Below are 18,464 nucleotides of genomic sequence, written 5' to 3'. Positions count from 1 at the left end.
CAGCTCCCGGAGCATCAACACAAAAGGCGAGCCGATCCACTGAGAGCCTTCCTGGTCTAGGGTTTGGGGTGGGGTGGCAGCTTGATTTCTCTGTTATTTTAGCAAGAGTGACAAAGTAACAAGTCTTAGGAGGTGGAATGGCGACACTTTGCCTGCTCTGCCCTAAACACGCGGGGATCCCCAGGGGCTGACTGTGGATGATGCGGTCTCAGCACGCACAGGGCTCAGGCCGCTGGTTCCAGCAGAGGTGGGGACACGCTGATGGCACAGCTCAGCTCTGGATGGGTCCTGGAGGCTATCTCGAGTGACAAGGGCAACGAGCGCCCAGGTTACAGGCGGCCCTCGTTCCAGGGCGCCAGGGGTTAAAAGTTAATTGGGGTTAATGACAACGCAGCACGAACCCACCCCTAAACGGGAACTGAACTTTCAAGGCGTCCTTGAAGTGCAGCAAAGAAGTGTTCAAGGATTCTATTTTTATTTCTCAAGTGGCTGTGCACATTTCGGTTTGGGAGTTTTTATTTTCCCAACTTGAACGACAATGTCTAGGGATTAATCCATGAAAAAAGGAGAGGAGCTCGGAGTCGGTGAGGGGCCACGGAGGGACCACAGGCTTCAGGGCCATGGGCGCCGGGCTGGGGTTTGCCTCCTGACACCGCCCTGGCTGACCACGAGACCCCGGAGCGCGAGTGAACCTCTCCAAGCACGTCATGTATGCACAGGTGGCCAACAAACATCAGCCCTGGCCATCTGACCCCCAATAGTACCAGCACGCACCCACGTTCTCACACCCCATCGGTCCTCCAGACACCCCAGGTCAGGGAATGCAAGTGGCAGAGGCCAAGTGAGGGCCTCCAGCCAAAGAACATCAGGTCGCTCCTCTTCTTAATGGGCTTCCATCACTTGCACCCAAGTTCAATAGTGGCCCGAACGCTCTGCGGGAGCGTTCAAGTTCTTCCCAGACAGAAAGGATCAGCCATCACGCAGAGGACGGTGACAGCCCGACAACAGGTGTGGGTCTGAACCCAGGGTGGGAGCCTCGGTGCACCAAGCCCAGCGAACCATTATCACAGCTCATTTGCCAAAACCCTACGGCGGGATGCACCACACCACCTAGATTCCACAGAATCCTGATCCACAGGGCTCTGTGTGTTCACGTGAAACTCCACGAGGAGGGGTTCTCCCACAGGGCAGAGCGGAGCAGCCACCTTCTGAAGGCCCAGCCCAGTGAGGAGGGGCTGGCCCAGAGCAGGGGCGGAGCCGTGCCGTGGGAGGGGGCTCTGCCAGCACAGGTCGCTGGGCTTCAGACACCTGCCCGACCATGACGGAGATGCCGCAGGCCCTTCACCCATCCATCCAGCCCTTGACTTTGTTTCCCTGGTGGAGGAGGAGTAATGGAGACAGATGGAGCACAAGCACACCTTCCCGTCCACAGCACAGAGGAGCATTGCCTGACCCCCCAGAATGTGCTGCTGAGGGTAAATACCGCATCTTACTGTCCCTGCACCACTACAACCCTCACCTAGAAGGACTGGGAAATGCTTACTGAATGGACTGAGAGATGGAAGATTCAGGAAATGCCTGAAAATAAAAACAGAAATTCTGAAGAAGTGTGTGTTCCTGGAGCACATGCCCTTCTCCAGCTATCAGCTCACGACGTCCTGCAGCAGAAAACCAAGTGCACTCAGGGCAAACGATTCAGCCCCATTTGGAAGGCGTGAGTGCAGAGACATGTCCTACCTGCAAAAGGCAAGTGTGTATTTGCTGGAAGAGGCCGAGCAAGAGATGCGAGGATGCTGGGCTCCAAGCAAAGGCAACAGGGAGCCCAAAGGTAAAAAGACACCACAGGGCATGCTCAGCGACCCCTGAGCTACAGAACAGAGGCAAGAAACCAAACCCGCATGGCAGCCAATCAGACCAGGAGCAGGAGGTCAGCCAGGAGGACAGACTTGTCCTGCTGCCCAATTAACTGGGAAGAGGATGAAGCTCTGGGGTGCCCTCCCTGCAGAGCCGCGTGTGGGCCAGTGAGGTCACGCCCAAACAAGTTCTGCTGAACTACTGGTACAAACACTGTCTCGACACTAGGGAGCCTGCAAGAAGGATTTCAGGGAGAAGCCATGGATGGGGTGGATGTTCCCGATCTTGCACATACAGAGAGCTCCAGCTGTCACAAGCCCAGAACGCCCCCTCCCAGAGGCTGGGAAGGGGTCCACATGGAAGAGGACGGATGAGAATCTCCTGGAAGAGTGGAGGGAACTGCTCCCAGGCCGGCAGGCGAGCGGCAGCCAGGACACAGGCTGCGTGCAGTGAGCGCTCCCAGCACATCCGCACCAGTTCCGAGGGGGGAGGCTGGACACAGGGCTGCGCCACCGGTGGCCAATACCTGAGCAGCCTGGGTGCTGTCGGCCTGTCAGCCCGGAGACGGCCAGGGCACTCACAAGACACTTCCTGGGCTCGGTTTCTCCCTGAACACACCGACTGGAACGCAGCCTGTGACTGTCTGACAGCTGAAAGCATCCCCAGGTCCCTTCCTCCAAATCTTCTGTTTCTCTTTTCTCAAGGCAACTGGAAACAAAGTAGACCTAGGAAAGGACCCAAATAATCTCCTTCTCCGAACTCTCTGCTCTAAACATCCCCTGCCCTAGTTAGATGAGATAGAAATCTTCAGTTAGGGACCTGAGGTTTGTAATCTATCTTTATGGTTTGTCCTCTGGGAGGCACCAAAAAAAAAAAAAAAAAAAAAAAAAAGCACATCTCCTGAACCCATGGATGGCAAAAAAGAAAGATCAAGAAACTCATCCTGAATTTCTATCATCAAGGACAGTGATGTCTATGGGGAGCCTGGCTGCCAAACGCAGTGTTAAAGGTGTGTGGGACAAGGAGCTACCTGGGAGGGAGTGACAGGTTATGACCCACAGCAGGGCCCCCTCAGTACCCATGTGCACCGCTGGGAAATGGCTCACGTGCCGTGACCACCACGGGACGCAGACTGTGTCCTTCCAGAAAGCACGCTGTGGCTCCCAGGCAACTATCTTCACTATTACATCACAATCTCTGGCCCCAGCCTCTGGGATAGGGACAAGCCCCACATAACTGGTCCAGGTGCCCCCCCATCCAGTGATCTCCAAGCCCCCAAATGGGAGACAGTTGGGGCCGCATTTGGAGGGGATGCTAGGCAGGGAGAAGAACTGTGCCCACAAACAGGCCACTCTCACCCCAGAGCCTCCCCCTGCCTCTGAGCTGTCACCCAGAGAAGGCTTTGCCTTGGAGACAAGGGAACCCACACCACTAACACCTCCTGAGTCCCCACACAGAGCACCTTCCGTCGAAGACCTCTTCTTGACCCCGACACCCTGGGAATTGGTTACTAGCTCCAGTTTAGAAAGCTGAGCTAAAGGGGACAAAATAACTTGTTAAGACCTTGTGACGACTTAGACAGGGCTGAGATCAGAACTTAGGCTGTGCGTATTCGAGGCCAGTCCCTTTCTTAGGGTGTTTACTGCCTCCTTTGGTTGTGCCCTAGAGATTCTCTCCACTACCTCCATACCCAGCAAAGCTGCCCCCCTGGGGGCAGGCGCAGAGGGCTGGGCCGGCCCGGTGGCGTCAGCTTGGCATGGCTGCTATCCCCCTCACCCCCTACTGGAGGACAGGCCTGCATGCCCGTGTGGTCTCTTCCTCAGCTGAAAAGCCAGATGGCGCCCGGTGGTGGGCAGAGTTCCAAGGATTTGGTGCCAGAGCTGCAACCGTTGTGGTTTGGGGGGGAAAAAAATAAATATTGTGGAAAACCCACATAGTCACTCACTTAATGATATGCCATCCGGGGTTACTCAGGGCAGCCTCGCTGCTCGCAAGCATGAGAGAGAAAGAGAGATGATGGGTCCACACCCACCCGCCCAGGTGAGAAGACAGAGGCCTGACCTTGAACGATGACAGGATAGTGATGACAGGAGGCGGGTGGGACAGAGGAGGTGTGTGCGTGAGAAAGGCTGGGGGCTCTGCCTGGAGAAAGAGACCTGCCTCTGGAGCCGGCCCCTGTCCTAACACTTCCCTGTTTGCATTTTAGGTGCCAAAGAGCAGATGGCAGAGAGGTGGGGGGACCACCTAGACCTCCTGGCATGTGGGCAGCTCCTGACTGTTGCTCTCTGCCTTCAGCCCCCAAAGACGGGGTGCCCCTAAGGCCGCGCTGAGGGCTTGCTCTGTCCCGGCAGTTAGGCACAGAAGATGACTCGTGCCTTTGGGAAAACAGGAGAAGCCAGCTGGATGTGGAATCTTTCTGGTGGGAGCAGTGGCTGCCAGCTGTGATGAGCCGTGGGCATCAGCAGCCCCAAGGGCTGACGGAGGGACCAGACCAGCACCGGCCACGGAGCCAGCAGCGGCAGCACACCCGAGTGCTCTCCTTCATTCAGATGTTCACACAGCACCTGCCCTCTGTGAGGCCCCTGCTGGTTCCCAGACATGCGGGCCAGGCACAGCCCTGACCTCGAGATGCTCACGGGGAGACCAAGTAACCAAATACACGAAAGTCCAATTATCGCCATGGCGGGCGGCGGCGGGGGGTGAGGGGGGGAGTAATGGCTGCAGGCGTCTTCAAAGGAGGCCCCTGAGTTTAGTTCTGAATGAGTGAGTGCTCGTCAGACTCTGAGGCAAGGGAAAGGCACTTGAGGGGCACAGAGTCGTGAAAGCACCCAGTGTCCTTGGAGGACAGGGGTCAGTGAGTGTGGGGCAGTGGTGAGAGAGAAGGTTTCAGAAGGAGACTGGAGCAGACCACACCATGTGAAGGAGCGTAAATGTTGTCTTATGGAGAGGAACTTCTAACAGGTTTTCATTAGGGAAATGACAGTCACATTTACCTAAAACCAATGTTGAGAGAACAAGTAACGGAAAAGCTCAGTGGCCTTGGGGACAATTCTCGTGCCCCGAGGCAGCCGGGCCTACACTACAGGGATGGGGGCTGAGCACTGCCTCAGGCTCTCCAAGTCCTCTGGGGAAGACTCCTCCCTGTCCAAATGGGACAAGGCTTAAAAGGGACTGTACTAAATTGGGGGGGGGTGTGGAAAAAGAAGCTGGGATGTCCTGGCTAGTGGGCCCCAGTGATAAATGGGCAAAAATGCCACCTGGGCCTTTGCGGCGAGCCCCGTGGGAGCCAGAGTGAGCGAGCAGATGCCAAGATGTTAAATTCTCCCACACTGCAGGCTTGGTTTACTGGTTCTCACTGTTTAGCCACTGAAATCTCTTCACGGAGAATCAGCACCAGCTCTGTGTCTTGGTCTGTTACGGTGGCTGTAAGGAAGGGGAGACGGGTAGCAGCACTACTTTCCCCAGGGCTGTGCTTTGCCTCACACATGAAAAAGCTAGAGGTACTCCTCTGGCTCAGCCACATGGTCCAGGGCCTGGGAAGAGCCATTGGGGCCAGGCTAGAGGTCAGCTGGTCCTCAGAACAAGAGGCCTTGAGGGAAACAGGTGGACTCTGCCGTGAGAGATGGGGGTGGGGAGCCTCTGGGCCATCCGTCCTGCCCCTCAGCGGCATCCTCGGTGAAAAGCCCCCACCCGCCCACCTATCATCCCCCAACCGCCTGATTCTGTCAGGAGTTAAGCTGAGGGACTTTTGGTGGCTAGTGCCTGGGCCTCCTGGACCTTAGAGCCCGCAGAGCTGTTAACTCCAGTAACCGGCTGGAATCTGATTGCCTTTAGTGTCCCTGTCCCAAGGATGCCCTCTGTCACCTCAGCTGCCTGGTGTTTGAGCAGCACTCGACGAGAGGTGCCAGGTGATGGCTGTAGGTGTTCCTGGCACCTTCCCTTCCTCATTCCACTCTTCCCACTTGTCTCTGTGCAGGAAGAGTTCATGGCGGTGGGAATGCTCTGCGCTGGAGCTGGAGGGGAGGGAGGGAAGGAAGTCAGGTGCCCAGAACACGGGAGCCCTGTGGAGAGGAGCACAGGCCAAGCTGGCTCCACCCCTTCTCTGCTGACGTCAGACCTCGAAATAGACAGATCGGGGAGCAGGATTCTTTGCCGACACTGAGTAACCTTGGAAGTGGGGAAGGAAGGGAGACAGGGCATCAAGCTGGCTGATTAACAAGCTCCGTCCAATTGGGTATAAGAAATTGCACTAATATCCCCAGCTTCCAGGCCTCTCCGTGGGGCTGGCACGCTGTGGAAGCCAAGAGCACCATCCACAGGGATGCAGAAGGGACCTGCTGGCCCTGGGTTAACAAAGAAGGCACTAGCAAAGGGATGTTGCTGGAGCCCCTTTTCTCCCAGGGACACCCAGAGCCTGAAAACAGTCTGATCAGACGAGCGATGCTGTTCTCTGTCTGCCCTGAAGTGTGTGAGGCATCGACTCCAGCAGGTTACCTGTGACACCAGGCTGCACACCTGTGGACGTGGGGCCATCGTCTCACCCTGGAAGAGGCAAGGCACAGGGAGCCCCTGACCGCTGCCTCCACAGCTACAGCCTGGGGGCAGCTCCCGAAGGGACACCAGACAGGCCTCTCCCCCAGAGACCGTTGACCATGGGGACAGGTCCTCAGCCGGCAAGATTTCTCAAAGGGGAGAGTACATAGACTTCTCATAGTTGGTTGAAAGTGCAGATTCCTGGGCCTCGAAGCCTTAGCTCTGCTACATTGGGCCGGGGGTAGGACCCAGGAACGTTTAGTTTTAACCAGTACCTGAAGTTGGTTGCTGGAACCAAGCCTTGAGACACAGCTGCGGCTCATGCATGCTCCTGACCTGGGGGAAGGCGAAGCGCTGGACGGTGCTCCCAGGGGCCGTGCACCTGTCTCGTGGGTGGAGCCCAACATCCCCACAGCAGTGAGGGGTACGTGTCCCAGCCCGGTGGGGCCTTCTGGTCCCAGCTGGCACCCAGCACCCGGCCCGGCCGTCTCATCCCTCCTCTTGTCAAGGTTTTCAGGGAACATCTCAATCTGCGCCTAGAGGAAGTTTTTCCCAGAGCCAAACTCTCTATGCCCTGCTGCGCTCTGTGACCCTTCCTTCCAGATTCACGCTCTCACCACGAAGCGTCTGCTCAGCAGTGCGCTCTGCGGCACCTCCCTTTGCACTTGAAGGCTTATTAAAATGTACCTTGGTCTGCTCTCAGCTCATCCACGAGACAGCCCGAGCTCATGCGAATTAATCAGATGTCATCATTAATATGCACCCTAACTGTTCAGCTCCCCTGATGCCCATCAGGCTCGGCCCCGGCCTATCCGCTGGCTGCAAGCCCTTTGGACTTCCTCGGCTCCTGCTTTCTGCTCTGGGCTTGCCTGCGGTCCGGAGAACGCGCCCAAAGATACTTTTATTCTCGGCACAGTTTGCACAGCCAGCCACTGGCTGGGATGCCAGCAACACAGAAGAGCACAATTACTACTTTAGAATGAGCGCTTTATTTAATTGAACAATTACTGCCGGGGCCCTGGGGCACTATTTAGAAAGATACCAGATTCTGCTCACAACAGACACCCTGTAACAGAGAGTGAGCAAGCACAACCCCCCAAACCTCAGCAGGGCCCTCACAAGTACCACGAGGCCTCCATGCAACAAAAGTATCAGACAGACGCAGGGCAGGAGGGGAAGAACGGGTTGGCAGGTACGGTTTCCATCCCAGTCAACACAAAATATTTAAGAACATTCCACCTTCCTCTAAACCACCGGCAGGCTGTTGGGTTGGAGGTGATGGTTTTCCCCCTGCACTTTTGGAGGAAATGAAACAGAAAGCGGGGAGGAGGCGAGTGGAAGATTTGAAATCAACCAGGCCATTTTCTTCAAGAAAACAGTCACTTTTAGTTCTTTGCCCAGAAAGGGAAGGCCGGAAGCAGAGGGGATGTGGAGCATGGAGATGGCCTGGGCCGTGCTGTTTGGGGTCAGCCTGGAGCAGCTTGAGGGGAATGGCTGAAAACACACGCAGGTTGGTGGCAGGGTTGGCCCAGGACGCTTAGGAAGCGAGGAGCACTAGACGTTGATGCCCACTCCTGCCACTCACAGAGAAGGCGCATTCAAGCCTCCAGCTTGGGCTGCCTGGGATCAGCGTGGAGTGTGGATAAAATGGTCCTGAAAAAGCACAGTGCAGAAGGTCCCCAGCAGGGAGGAGCACTCCCCACGGAGACCTATTTGGAAGTTTCCCAACTAAATGGGCCTGTGCAGGAGCGTGGGCCACGGGCACACACTTAACAAGCTCCACGAAGCTTCCCAGGCTGTACGTGCGCAAGGGTGTCTGCGTCCCTGGCTCTCTCGTAGGTGGGCTGTTCGTGTCCCCCCCAACCCCACGTCTGCCTGCTTCCACATGAACCAGGCTTTGGACGGCTGCACCTTTGCACGTGCACACGTGGATACTACCTTTAGGAGAGACAGGCTTCTAAAAATTCTATTTACGATAGTTTTCACAGAATCACATTTTACACCCATTAGAAAAACCAAGTACTCAAGAGAAACCTGCAGCCAGTCCTTCTGCAAACCAACAAACTTTGTAACAATTAGCCCTGTAGTTTGTTTTATGCGCTTCCATACAGTGGGGTTTCTTAAGAGCTGAGCATGCTGGGGTGGGGGTGGCCAGGTGATGGCACACAAGATGATTTCCTCCATCCCAAGGCACCTCCCTAGCTGAACTGAGGATGGGGGGTAGGGCGAAAGGATGAGAATCCAGGCCAATTTATCTGACATCTGCCCATGCGCCCAGGAGTCAAAACAGCTTGCCCTGGGCAAGTGGTGTGTATAAGCACGTACTCACAGCTTGCCAGACAATGGATGTGGGGGCAGGGACCTGGGACATTCTAACAGGACACAGAGATGCTCAAACTGCCACTGTGATGAGGGGGTCTGGGCAGTTTACCTGGCTCAGGAGCTAGGATGTAAGTTTCCTCCACCCACCAGGACACAGTAGAGAACGCACGACCCCAACCAATGGCAACGGCAGCTTCTGAGACTTGGGGGAGGGATGGTGGGAACTGTCCAGGAGAACCTAGTCCAAATTCCCATCACCTGGCATCCTTACTGGGAGCGTAGAGGCGGCGGCACTGGGGATTAAGTGTCACCTTCTAAGCTGGTGTGTCAGGTGTTGGCCATGGCAGAGGCAGGATGTGGGGGTGATGGATGGCGGGCTTAACGCCAGCCGACAGAACCCATGTCCCTGAGAGGCACAGTAAAAATAAAAACAACAATCCTCTCATGGAGCTGGAGGAGGAAGCTCGGCTCCAACACTCACTGGGTAGGGGGCAGCAGTCACCATGGCCCATGGAGGTGCGACCCGGGTCTGCACCAAAAGGTGGAGGGCTGGTCCGGAGCAATGCTAGGCAGTAGCTGGGCAGCAGCTGGGGATGGGTGGGAGGCCGTGCCCGGGTGGCAGCAGCAGCCATGGGTGATGGGCGGGGTGCTGGGGGCTCATGGGGTCCGTTGGCAGCAGTTCCAGAGACAAACCACAGTGCTGGAGTGACAGAGCAATCTGAATTTCATTTAGAAAGGGTTGGGCTGGGGAGATAGAAAGCACACCAAAAACCAAGAGGCCATTCCCGGGATGAAATACGTAGACAGCTCCCTAGGAAAAAAAAAAAAGGAGAGAGAAAGAAAAACACAGGCCTGTCCGTGTATTATTGATTTCCTTGAAAAAGAGAGACAAGCTAATCCTTTCAAGTCAGTCACTTCAGTGTGAGCACCAGGGCCTGTCTGAAGTTAGCATTCCCTCAGCGTTAGAGACCCAGCTTTTGTTTGGGTTGTGGGCCCATGCATTTTTGGGGCATTGGGCAGAAATTCATTCGTCTTCAAGACCCAGGATCATGGGCTGAAGGTGGAGCCTCAGCACGTGGGGGAGAGGTTCATGAGGACGCCCTGCACAGCCGGCTGAAGACACCGCAGACCACCCCACGCCAAGCTCCCGGCGTCGGCCAGGCACGGGTCATGAGGGCCGCCTGCCCACGGCACCTGCAGTGACTGCCCAGTGTGACTGGCATCTTCCCACGAGTGGGGAGAAAGAGAGGCCAAGCAAAACGGACCCTTCTGAGCATCCAGACTGAGTGAAGGGGAGCTGACAAGGAGCACATCGTGGGGAGGAAGGGGGAAAAAAAAGATGGGCTTCTCTGGTAGGTCACCATTCTACAGAGGGCACACTTTGATGTTCCAGACCCCATCATTAAGCCCACGCAGCCAGGAATCTCCTCTCGGCCCCTTACTGAGTCCAAACCCATGTGCCTCAAACAGGAGGGCAGGGTGGCCCAGAGAAGGGAAACTGCCATCAGGCCACCTGTGGGCTTAGGGCCCTGCTCTCTGCTTGGACAGAGCCAGCCCATGAGCCCTCCTAAAGACGGCTCATTTGCCCTGTCAGTTCCCGCTAGCCCTGTGGGGCCACCCTTCCTGGCTAAATGCTGCAGCCTTCCACTCTGGGTTCCCGACAGTGGCAAATCCAGGGGTGCCATGTCCTGCTGGAATTGTGCTCTGGGGCACCCGGTGGTGCCTCTGGAGGCGTGCAGCGGTGTTCCCGAGAGTCCCGCATCCTGTCAAGTCACTGCAGCTGCTGAACCTCGCTGCGCCACACTAAGTGTCCCCCCTCACTGGTCCTGAAGGCCTCTAGGCCACCTCCTGCCCCAGAACTGGTAAGAATAAATATTCAAGCGACGGCGACAGTGACCCACTTATGAGCAGATGCCACAGCCCCAGGGCACAGTGGCTGATGCTGAAAGAACACAGAAAGGGACTGTGGGAGGCACAGGAAACGTCCTTGGGAAGACGCATCCCAGCCTAGCGCTCCTTGAGCGAATGTGAGAAGTCTGCTCCACTATCTAGGAGCAAGGAGCAGCAAGAAAGACAGAAATCCATCAAGCAGATGGGCAGGGGGCGCGGACATGGGTCACTGAACAGACACCATCCTTGGGCAACGTCGCCCCACCTCTCTGCAAACATCAAGCTCTAAGGGCTGATGACCGGGCACGACCTGCCCCTTCTCTCTGGCCTCACCAACAGGGCCACCCACAAGCACAGCAAGTCTGTTACCAGGGCCGGAGGATGGGGATGGGAACCCTGGGAGCCAGGCTCCTGTCCCTGCCTTGGCCCTGGGGCCCGGGGGAAGTCACAGTCCTCAAGTCTCAGTTTTCTCTACTGTAAAGTGGGATGATGCCATGGGCCTTACTGTGCGACCGGGAAGACCCAATCAGAAAGGAGAAAGTAAGAGGTAATAGGTTACACCCACACAAAGCCTCCATAGGAAGGGCTGGTCAAGGCCTGGCACAGCCATGCGGGCGCGTCACTCCCCTCTCCACCTCTTTACAAAAAGGATGTTTACCCGTTTCAGGAAGAGACCCCTGGGTTTTTAAAAAGGGGACTGCATGCTGTTTCGAAAGACCCCTGGGTTTTTAAAAAGGGGACTGCGTGCTGTTTCAAATGCTGCAGATGACAGAAGTTTTGTTGCCTAAGGCCGAGCCAAGATGGAATCAGGAAACCAGACTCCCTGGCAGAGGGAGAAACCAGGACTCTTGGTGAAAGCCTAGGAAGACCCTTCCAATGTTAACCTGAGCCCGAATCGGATTGCCCTACACCTGCAGGAACAGCTCAGCAGATGGAACTCGCCAAACTCTCCTGCAACCCCTCCCATACCCCGCTTCTTCAAGGGGGTGCCCAGCACAAGGCAGCAGGTCATCTGCCAGGCACGTGCAGGCTGTCCTCTCTCCCCCGGGCCATGCAAGCCCTGGGGGCGGATCTCACGGCTCCTGTATCAAGGCAGGAATGCAAGCCAGGGTGACCTTGTCATGTCCCAAGGCAGCCTGCGAGGGGCCCGCTCCATACCATCAGTCTGTGGCCGAGTCTCCAGCCAGGATGAGCTCCGCTCTGCCATCTGCGCTCCCAGCTCTGCTTGGCTGGTGCCTGGGGCTGCTGGTGACCCAGCAGCATCTGTCCACCTGTAAGAGGCCGAGGCCGCTCCTGCGAACCGGGAGGAGCTTTCGGCCCTCAGGGAGTCCCACCGTGGCCCCAGGGCTTCCCTCTGACACTCTAGAGGCAGCGGCAGTGACAGGGCCAGGCCCTGGACAAGGGGTGTGAGGGACAGGTTGGGAAGTGCGGCCAGGATGAGAAAGTGAACAAGCCTTGGCAGTGCCCTGGACTCCAGGGGACAGCGGCGCACGGCCTGCTTCCCAGACACTCGGGACAGATTCCAGGATGGAACTGATTTACGGACAATCCTGGTACCACTTCACCACTGGTCCCTGGCTCCTTCTCACGGCACAGGAGAGAGTGGAGTGCCCAATTCTGTTTCTAGCAAAGCCAGAGAAGCACTGCAGAAAGAAGCCCAAGCTACTCCCCAGCCTGGAGGCAACGTTACTGGTTTGGAAGGAGTTGGGGCACCCAACACTTTCCCACTGATCCTTCAAGGGAGCAGGTGGGGCGGGTGGTGGGGTTCTGAGAATCCAGGGCCAGCTGACAGCAGGTCTTGATGTTAATTCTCATGGGCTCTTGCCAGGGCCCAGGTCACTGAAGGCTCCAGCTGCATTGGCTTGTGGGGACGGCCCTGGAACACATATGTGACTCACGGGACCCCTGCCTCCCAGTGCCCCACTCTGTGGCTACTCCAAGGAAGGAGAAGGAGAGACTGACTCATATCAGCTGCACTGGCAACCACAGGATGTGGACGGAGGTCGCAGGGTGGAGGGGAGCAGGAATTTTCCATTTGTTAAGGTCAAGGGCTTTGGGAAGCGACTGGTAGCTGCTGGTGGAGAAAGCTCCCTTCTTATCATGATGCTGTGCACAGGCTGGTCTCTGGGTATAGTTAATACCCCAAATACTCTCCTTCTATGTGTGCATTTCAGTAGCGTTCCCGGGAAGACACAGAAAAAATCGTTTCCAGAGGACTTGCTGGAAATTAAGCCACAAAAGAAAAGCCTGTATCTTTATTCCCCAGAATGTACTGTCCCAAAATAGCAATAAAGAGACGGTTGTTACAAGGCCCTTCGAAACATGTCAGCTGGGCAGGTGTACCCTCCACCTGAGACAAGACGACTGTGCATGGGGCGGGGGTGCTCTAAAGCTGCCTGCCGCCTTGCCCAGCTTTTGGTGAGGTCTCGCCACAGGCAAAATCAGAGGCGGCGGGTAGAAAGAGACAGTGGGCATCTGCAGAAGGGATGAACACTCTTCTGAATGTGACTGACTGAGGGGTGGGGGGAGAAGGACAACCCTCCACCTTAATGATCTGAAGAGCCCGCCTGATGGAATGAAGACCTACAGTTAAGCCCCGTGGGTCAGATTTGGGAGGGGAAGATGCCCGTCACCTGCAACAGACAGCTCAGGACCAAGGAAGGAAACCTCCACGGTTGCCAATCCCTTCCAGCTCCCTGATGGGGAGGCCTGCGGGCGGACGCCTGGCGCCCAGCGTGGAGGGTTGGAAAGTGCGGTTCAGGAGCCACAGACCCTGGGAGCCACAGTCAAAGCTGTCAAGTAACTCCTGAGACAACGTGAAGGTCCGTCTGCCTTAAATTTCTCCAAACCAGGCAGAAAAGCACAACTCCACAGAACACGTGCTGCGCCAAGCGAAGCCCCCAACAGTGGACTGGGCGGTGGGGGAGGGGACAACCACCCAGCGAGAACAGGCTCTGCCTCTGCTCACCCATCCCATCTCCGCAGCTCTTGCGGGCCGGGTGGCAATCAGCCCTAGGAGTTACAAGCGCAGTAGGGGAAAGATGAAGGCAGTAATTCATGTCTGTCTGCTTTCCTGAATGGCTCCTTCTGTTGCGTCAGGGAGTTACCGAGATTCAGGGAGGGAGGCTCCCATCACGTGGAAGGTTTACAGGAATATGTGAAAGAACAATTTAATAAAGCAGTAATAATGCTTCTCAGTAATTTACCAGGCCAGTGGCAATACTCCTAGTGCCCTGTATCTGTTTCGCGCGGGAGGGGACGCTCCAGGCAGATTCAGCACAGACGCTAACAGCCTCTCCTAGGAAGACCTACTGGAGGTCTGGTCCCTCTGCCCGGCACATGCTTCTGTGTCTGTGCTGAGCCTCTTGGACCCCTTCCTCCACATCCTCCTTCTGCCAGAGATCCAGGTGGGTCGTTACGCTCGCTGATACTTCTGCTAGTTTTATCAATGACAGTTTGCTGAAATGCTGAGAGGCTAACAGGCCTCAGCTGTGCTGCCTTCCTGATTGCCCTCCCACCACAGGCTGGGGAAGCGGGGGACCGTGCCAGGGAATTAGCTTGTCACCAAATTCCCACCAGACCTGTGGTGGGGGGATTTGAGATACGATTTTACCAAAAGACGAGCCTCTAGTCACAGGTGAACGCATGAGACAAAAATCAGACCATCCGACCGCTCTGGCAACGCAGAAGAAGAAAACCAACCTCTCCCCAGGCTTGGGCCACAGGCTGGCTTCAGTAGGTCCACAGGGTGGGACTGGGAAGGCAAAACCAGCATTCAGTGGCCCTGGTTTAACAAACTCAGAACCAGGTAACATAGCTGGCAGGGCCTGCAGAAACCTTTGGCAGGATGGGGATAATTAAGTCAAGAGGCCAACTCCCCGAAAGGCTCGGCTCTCTCCTGAACCCTGCCTCCCCCTCCAAATCAGCTAAGTGGCCACGTGTCAAACTGTGTGTCACCTCGCACACCTAAATCTGTGTCAGGGTTGAGGAGGACCAAGAAGAGGCAGAGAATATTAATAGATGCTGCAATGGGGCAAGGGAAGCATTTCTGAGTCCCGCCCGCAAACCAGGCAGAGATAAATAACGGCCTCTGGTTTCCTGTCTTATTACCCAAGACACGTCTGGCATGGTACCCAGCTCCAACCTGCCCCTCCTGCCCATGGCACAAAGCAGTTGAGAACAGCGTGGAGATGCATCTTCTTCCCTCGCCTGCGGGGAGGAGGGGAGATGGGGACAGAGCTGGGCTGATCCTTCCCTATCTGGAGAGCCTGTTTGTGCTCGGGTCCAACCATAAGATGGCTCAGTCCTGCCTGTCCAGTCAGGAAGCCCGGCGCCTCCCATATGCTCTTGGGCTGGCCAGGAGTAAGGTTCAAATGTGGCCAGTCTCCAGGAAATCTGCTCTGACACTCTTAGAGAGCTGTGCTAAGGGTGCCCCTCAAACCTCGAGCTCGATTTACAGGAGTTCACAGCCAGGAGCTGGCAATGACCCCAATGCCAACTCCAAGCCACATGTGACTGGACACGCAGGCTGTATTCTCAGTAACGTGACATGGTTTCTGCCCAGGACGGTGGCCCCAGTAATAGCCAGAGCGTGGTGCTGAAGTTCAAATGCCCCCGGCCAGCCGGGCAGGGCAGGGGCCGAGCCCACTCACCAAGTAGATGCGGTAGGCGTCCACGCGGCGCAGGGGCCCCCAGCACGGGTCTGTGTCGTTGTGCTTGCTGTCGGCCTCCACACCACAGGACTCGTTGCCAGTGGCGCTGCTGATAAAGAGAAGAGTGGCTCAGTGTGGCCCCCGCTTGGCGGGAAGCAGACAGGATGGAACGTTCCTAATTATTAGCCACCACGGAGCCTCCACTCCCACCGCAGCTGCTTCCAGGCCAACCACCTCTCTCGCCATGAATCACAGTCTCCTGTCTTTGGGCTGGTGCCACTTCTTCCCGTGGCGCCATTTCCCGGCGACTCAGGAGCCCCTGGTGGGAATCCCAGTCGTGTTCCCAATGGAGCAGGGACGGGTCAGCGGTGTCGAGCATGTTTCCAGAGGACAGAGCACATAGCCAGCTGTGGGACGTGTAGAAAAAGGCCTTGGGCCTCTCTGTGCTTTCGATGCCGACACGTTTGCTTGGTGTTGTGCTTCTAACAAAAACTCTCCCCTGACTGGGCAAGGAAGGAGTGTGGGGTGCGAGGGGGACACTCACCAGGTCACCTGCATGAGGGAGAAGGGCACGGCGGCAGCGTAGATGGCCAAGTCCCCGTACAGGTAAATGATGATGCAGAAATAGAACAAGTTGACCCCCACTGAAAGGAACAGAGTCACTGTCAGGGAGCCACAGAGGTGCCTGTGTTCCTTCCTGACGGCCAGGTCTCTACCTCTTCCACACGTTCCTTTCTCCAGGCTGTTTACTCTCTACAAAAAGAAAACAACTAAGTCCCATAGTCCCGTGGCTTGTTCCGGCTGGCTACACTGTGATGTGGCAGGAGACACGGCTGCCCGTGACGGTCACCTCAGGGAGGCTAAGTGGGGCTGGGGGCCTCAGAGGCTCTGAATCCAGGCAGGTGCAGGGCAGCATGAGGCGGGGGCTGGCTTGGGAGGATCAGAGGGGCCTTCACGCTTGGGACAGGCTGCCTGGGCAGGAGGAGGAGAGAGACCCTGAGTCAGGAGCCTCAGCCCGAGTGTGTCTGGACCAGCCAAACACAGGACTCTATGAGAAAGGCTGGTACTGAGGACCTGAACAGCAGAGAACAAAAAATGGCCCAGCTTCTGAAGCTCAAATCAAGAGGGTAAAAAGCCCCTGATTTCCAAAGACCAAGTGCCTCATTTGGAGTCTGATCACCAACTTTGGGGATGGGAAGGGGTGGCCTGGGGTGCTAGTGACAGAGGGGGCAGCAGGAGGGGGCGCTCAAGACGAGCTCGCAGTCAGAATGTTTGCAGGGAGGATGCTGCCTTTGGAAGGTGCATGTGGAAGCCCCCTCTGCAGGGGCAGCCCTTGCTCCCCTCTCCCTCCGGTGGGGCCTGAACCAGGAATTGGGGACGCAGGCTCTAGCCCCAGTGCCACTGATCTCGCTTCCTGGCCGTGGCAAGTTCCTGCACATCTCCCATCCTGTACAGTAAGAATTCCACCTGTGCTCAATTCCATATGGGATTCCAGCTGTAAAGACCAGGTATAAAAGCTCTGAAAAAAAGCACCTAGCCCTCCAACCTCAGGGTCATGGCCGCAGACAGCCAGTCTCAAACTCCCATTCAGACTGACTGCTTGTGTTTGATGTCACGGGTCTCAAGCTCCTGGCTTCTCTGAGAACAGGAAGAAAAATGAAGTGACAGTTCCCTTCTAATCCTGGTGGCTCAGAAGAGACTCTAGGGTCCCCAAGGGGAAAACTGGGGACATGTCTGTCCTGGGCTATTTGAGGTCAGCTCTGCTCCAAGGAGTCCGGGGGAGAAAAGACTAGGAAAATACAGTTCTTCCAAGAACCGGAGAGGGCCTCAGATAGCATCGATGTCCAAGGTCAGTGGCCCCTGGGGTCTGGCTGCCACTCACACCCCAGGCCCCAGGTACAGCCCGTGCCCCAGCTTGTCTTTCTGCTCTGACACCAATGCTCTCTGCAAAGAGGCACTGTCCCCTCCCCACTCACCCTCTCCTCCACTCGCCTGTGGACTGCAGTGTCAGCTCTGTTTATAAACTGCCATTGGTCCTCCCTGATCAATAAATTTCATTACTAGACACAAAATGGGAGGATCAATGAGCTTCCTGAGAAGACAGCAATGACAAGCCAGGCACCGCTAGTCCCAAGACGTAAGCCTGGACCCCAAGGGGACTTGTGGAGGGTGGCAGTCCTCCAAAGGGGAAGAGAATGACCCCTGAACTAGGAATAGGGCAGAGCAGTGGGTTTCACCTGGGAGTGACTTTGTCCTGCCACCCCCACCAGGGACATCTGGCAATGTCGGAGAACGTTTTAGTTGTCACGACTGGGTGATGCTACGGGCACCTAGTGGGTGGAGGCCAAGGGTGCTGTTAGGCATCCCGCAGTGCACAGGATGGGCCCCACGACAAGGAATGAGCCAGCTCAGATGTCAACGGTGCCGAGCGGGGGAAACCCTGAGCAGAGGGGAAGGTGTCCCGAGTAGGAGGCTGCTCTCGCGTGTGTGTGCTCCTTTCTTATTAGATGTGGGTGAACTCGAAGTCTAGTCTGTAAGGGAAGGGAAATAAAAAACATGGTTCCCAGAGTTGTTAAAGAAATTGGAGCGGACTGTAAAACATGCTAACCGGAAAGGAGGTTTCAAAAGTGTATGTCCTCTCTCCAATGTTCGTCTTCTTTCCAAAGCCCGCATTTGGAGGGGGACTGTGTGCGGTTGCCAGGAGGAAATGTTCACGCTCTTATCTCCATCTTACGAGATGGGGAGAGACAGGAACGGAACAGGGCGGGCTGTGCACCACCAATCTGGTTTCACGGATTTTGGAACCCTCAGTGAGGCTGGTAGGGCGGGGGGGACCCAAACCCTCAGGCAATCTTTGGCTGATGATCATAATCTTCCGGGCTGGACAGTGAAATCTCACCACCAGTGATAAGCCAAATGCTTAACGTCCTGAGAAGCAGTCAAGACGACTCTGGTTTCTACGATCCCCCAGGCTCCGAGTGACTGCAGCCACATTCAAGACTAGAAAGAACTAGTGGGGGCGCCTGGGTGGCACAGCGGTTAAGCGTCTGCCTTCGGCTCAGGGCGTGATCCCGGCGTTCTGGGATCGAGCCCCACATCAGGCTCCTGTGCTATGAGCCTGCTTCTTCCTCTCCCACTCCCCCTGTTTGTGTTCCCTCTCTCGCTGGCTGTCTCTATCTCTGTCAAGTAAATAAATAAAATCTTTAAAAAAAA

At 56.2% G+C, this 18,464-nt stretch overlaps 2 protein-coding genes across 2 annotated transcripts in view; both read right to left on the bottom strand.

Annotated features, from left to right (window-relative positions):
- Positions 1-18,464, bottom strand: part of RAB37 (RAB37, member RAS oncogene family) — a 159,622-nt gene that overhangs the window by 43,094 nt on the left and 98,064 nt on the right. The gene's annotated exons all lie outside the window — the stretch shown is intronic.
- Positions 1-18,464, bottom strand: part of TMEM104 (transmembrane protein 104) — a 118,702-nt gene that overhangs the window by 24,702 nt on the left and 75,536 nt on the right. The window contains exons 2-3 of the mRNA XM_034640611.1: positions 15,796-16,004; positions 15,252-15,360 (exon numbers count right to left, since the gene is read on the bottom strand). Coding sequence (XP_034496502.1) covers positions 15,252-15,360; positions 15,796-16,004 — 318 coding nt within the window. The remainder of the gene's footprint in view (positions 1-15,251; positions 15,361-15,795; positions 16,005-18,464) is intronic.

Source organism: Ailuropoda melanoleuca, chromosome 13, assembly GCF_002007445.2.
Source record: "Ailuropoda melanoleuca isolate Jingjing chromosome 13, ASM200744v2, whole genome shotgun sequence".
Lineage (NCBI taxonomy): Eukaryota > Metazoa > Chordata > Mammalia > Carnivora > Ursidae > Ailuropoda > Ailuropoda melanoleuca.
Note: the sequence above shows the minus strand (reverse complement) of the source record. Positions and strands in the feature narration are given on the sequence as shown.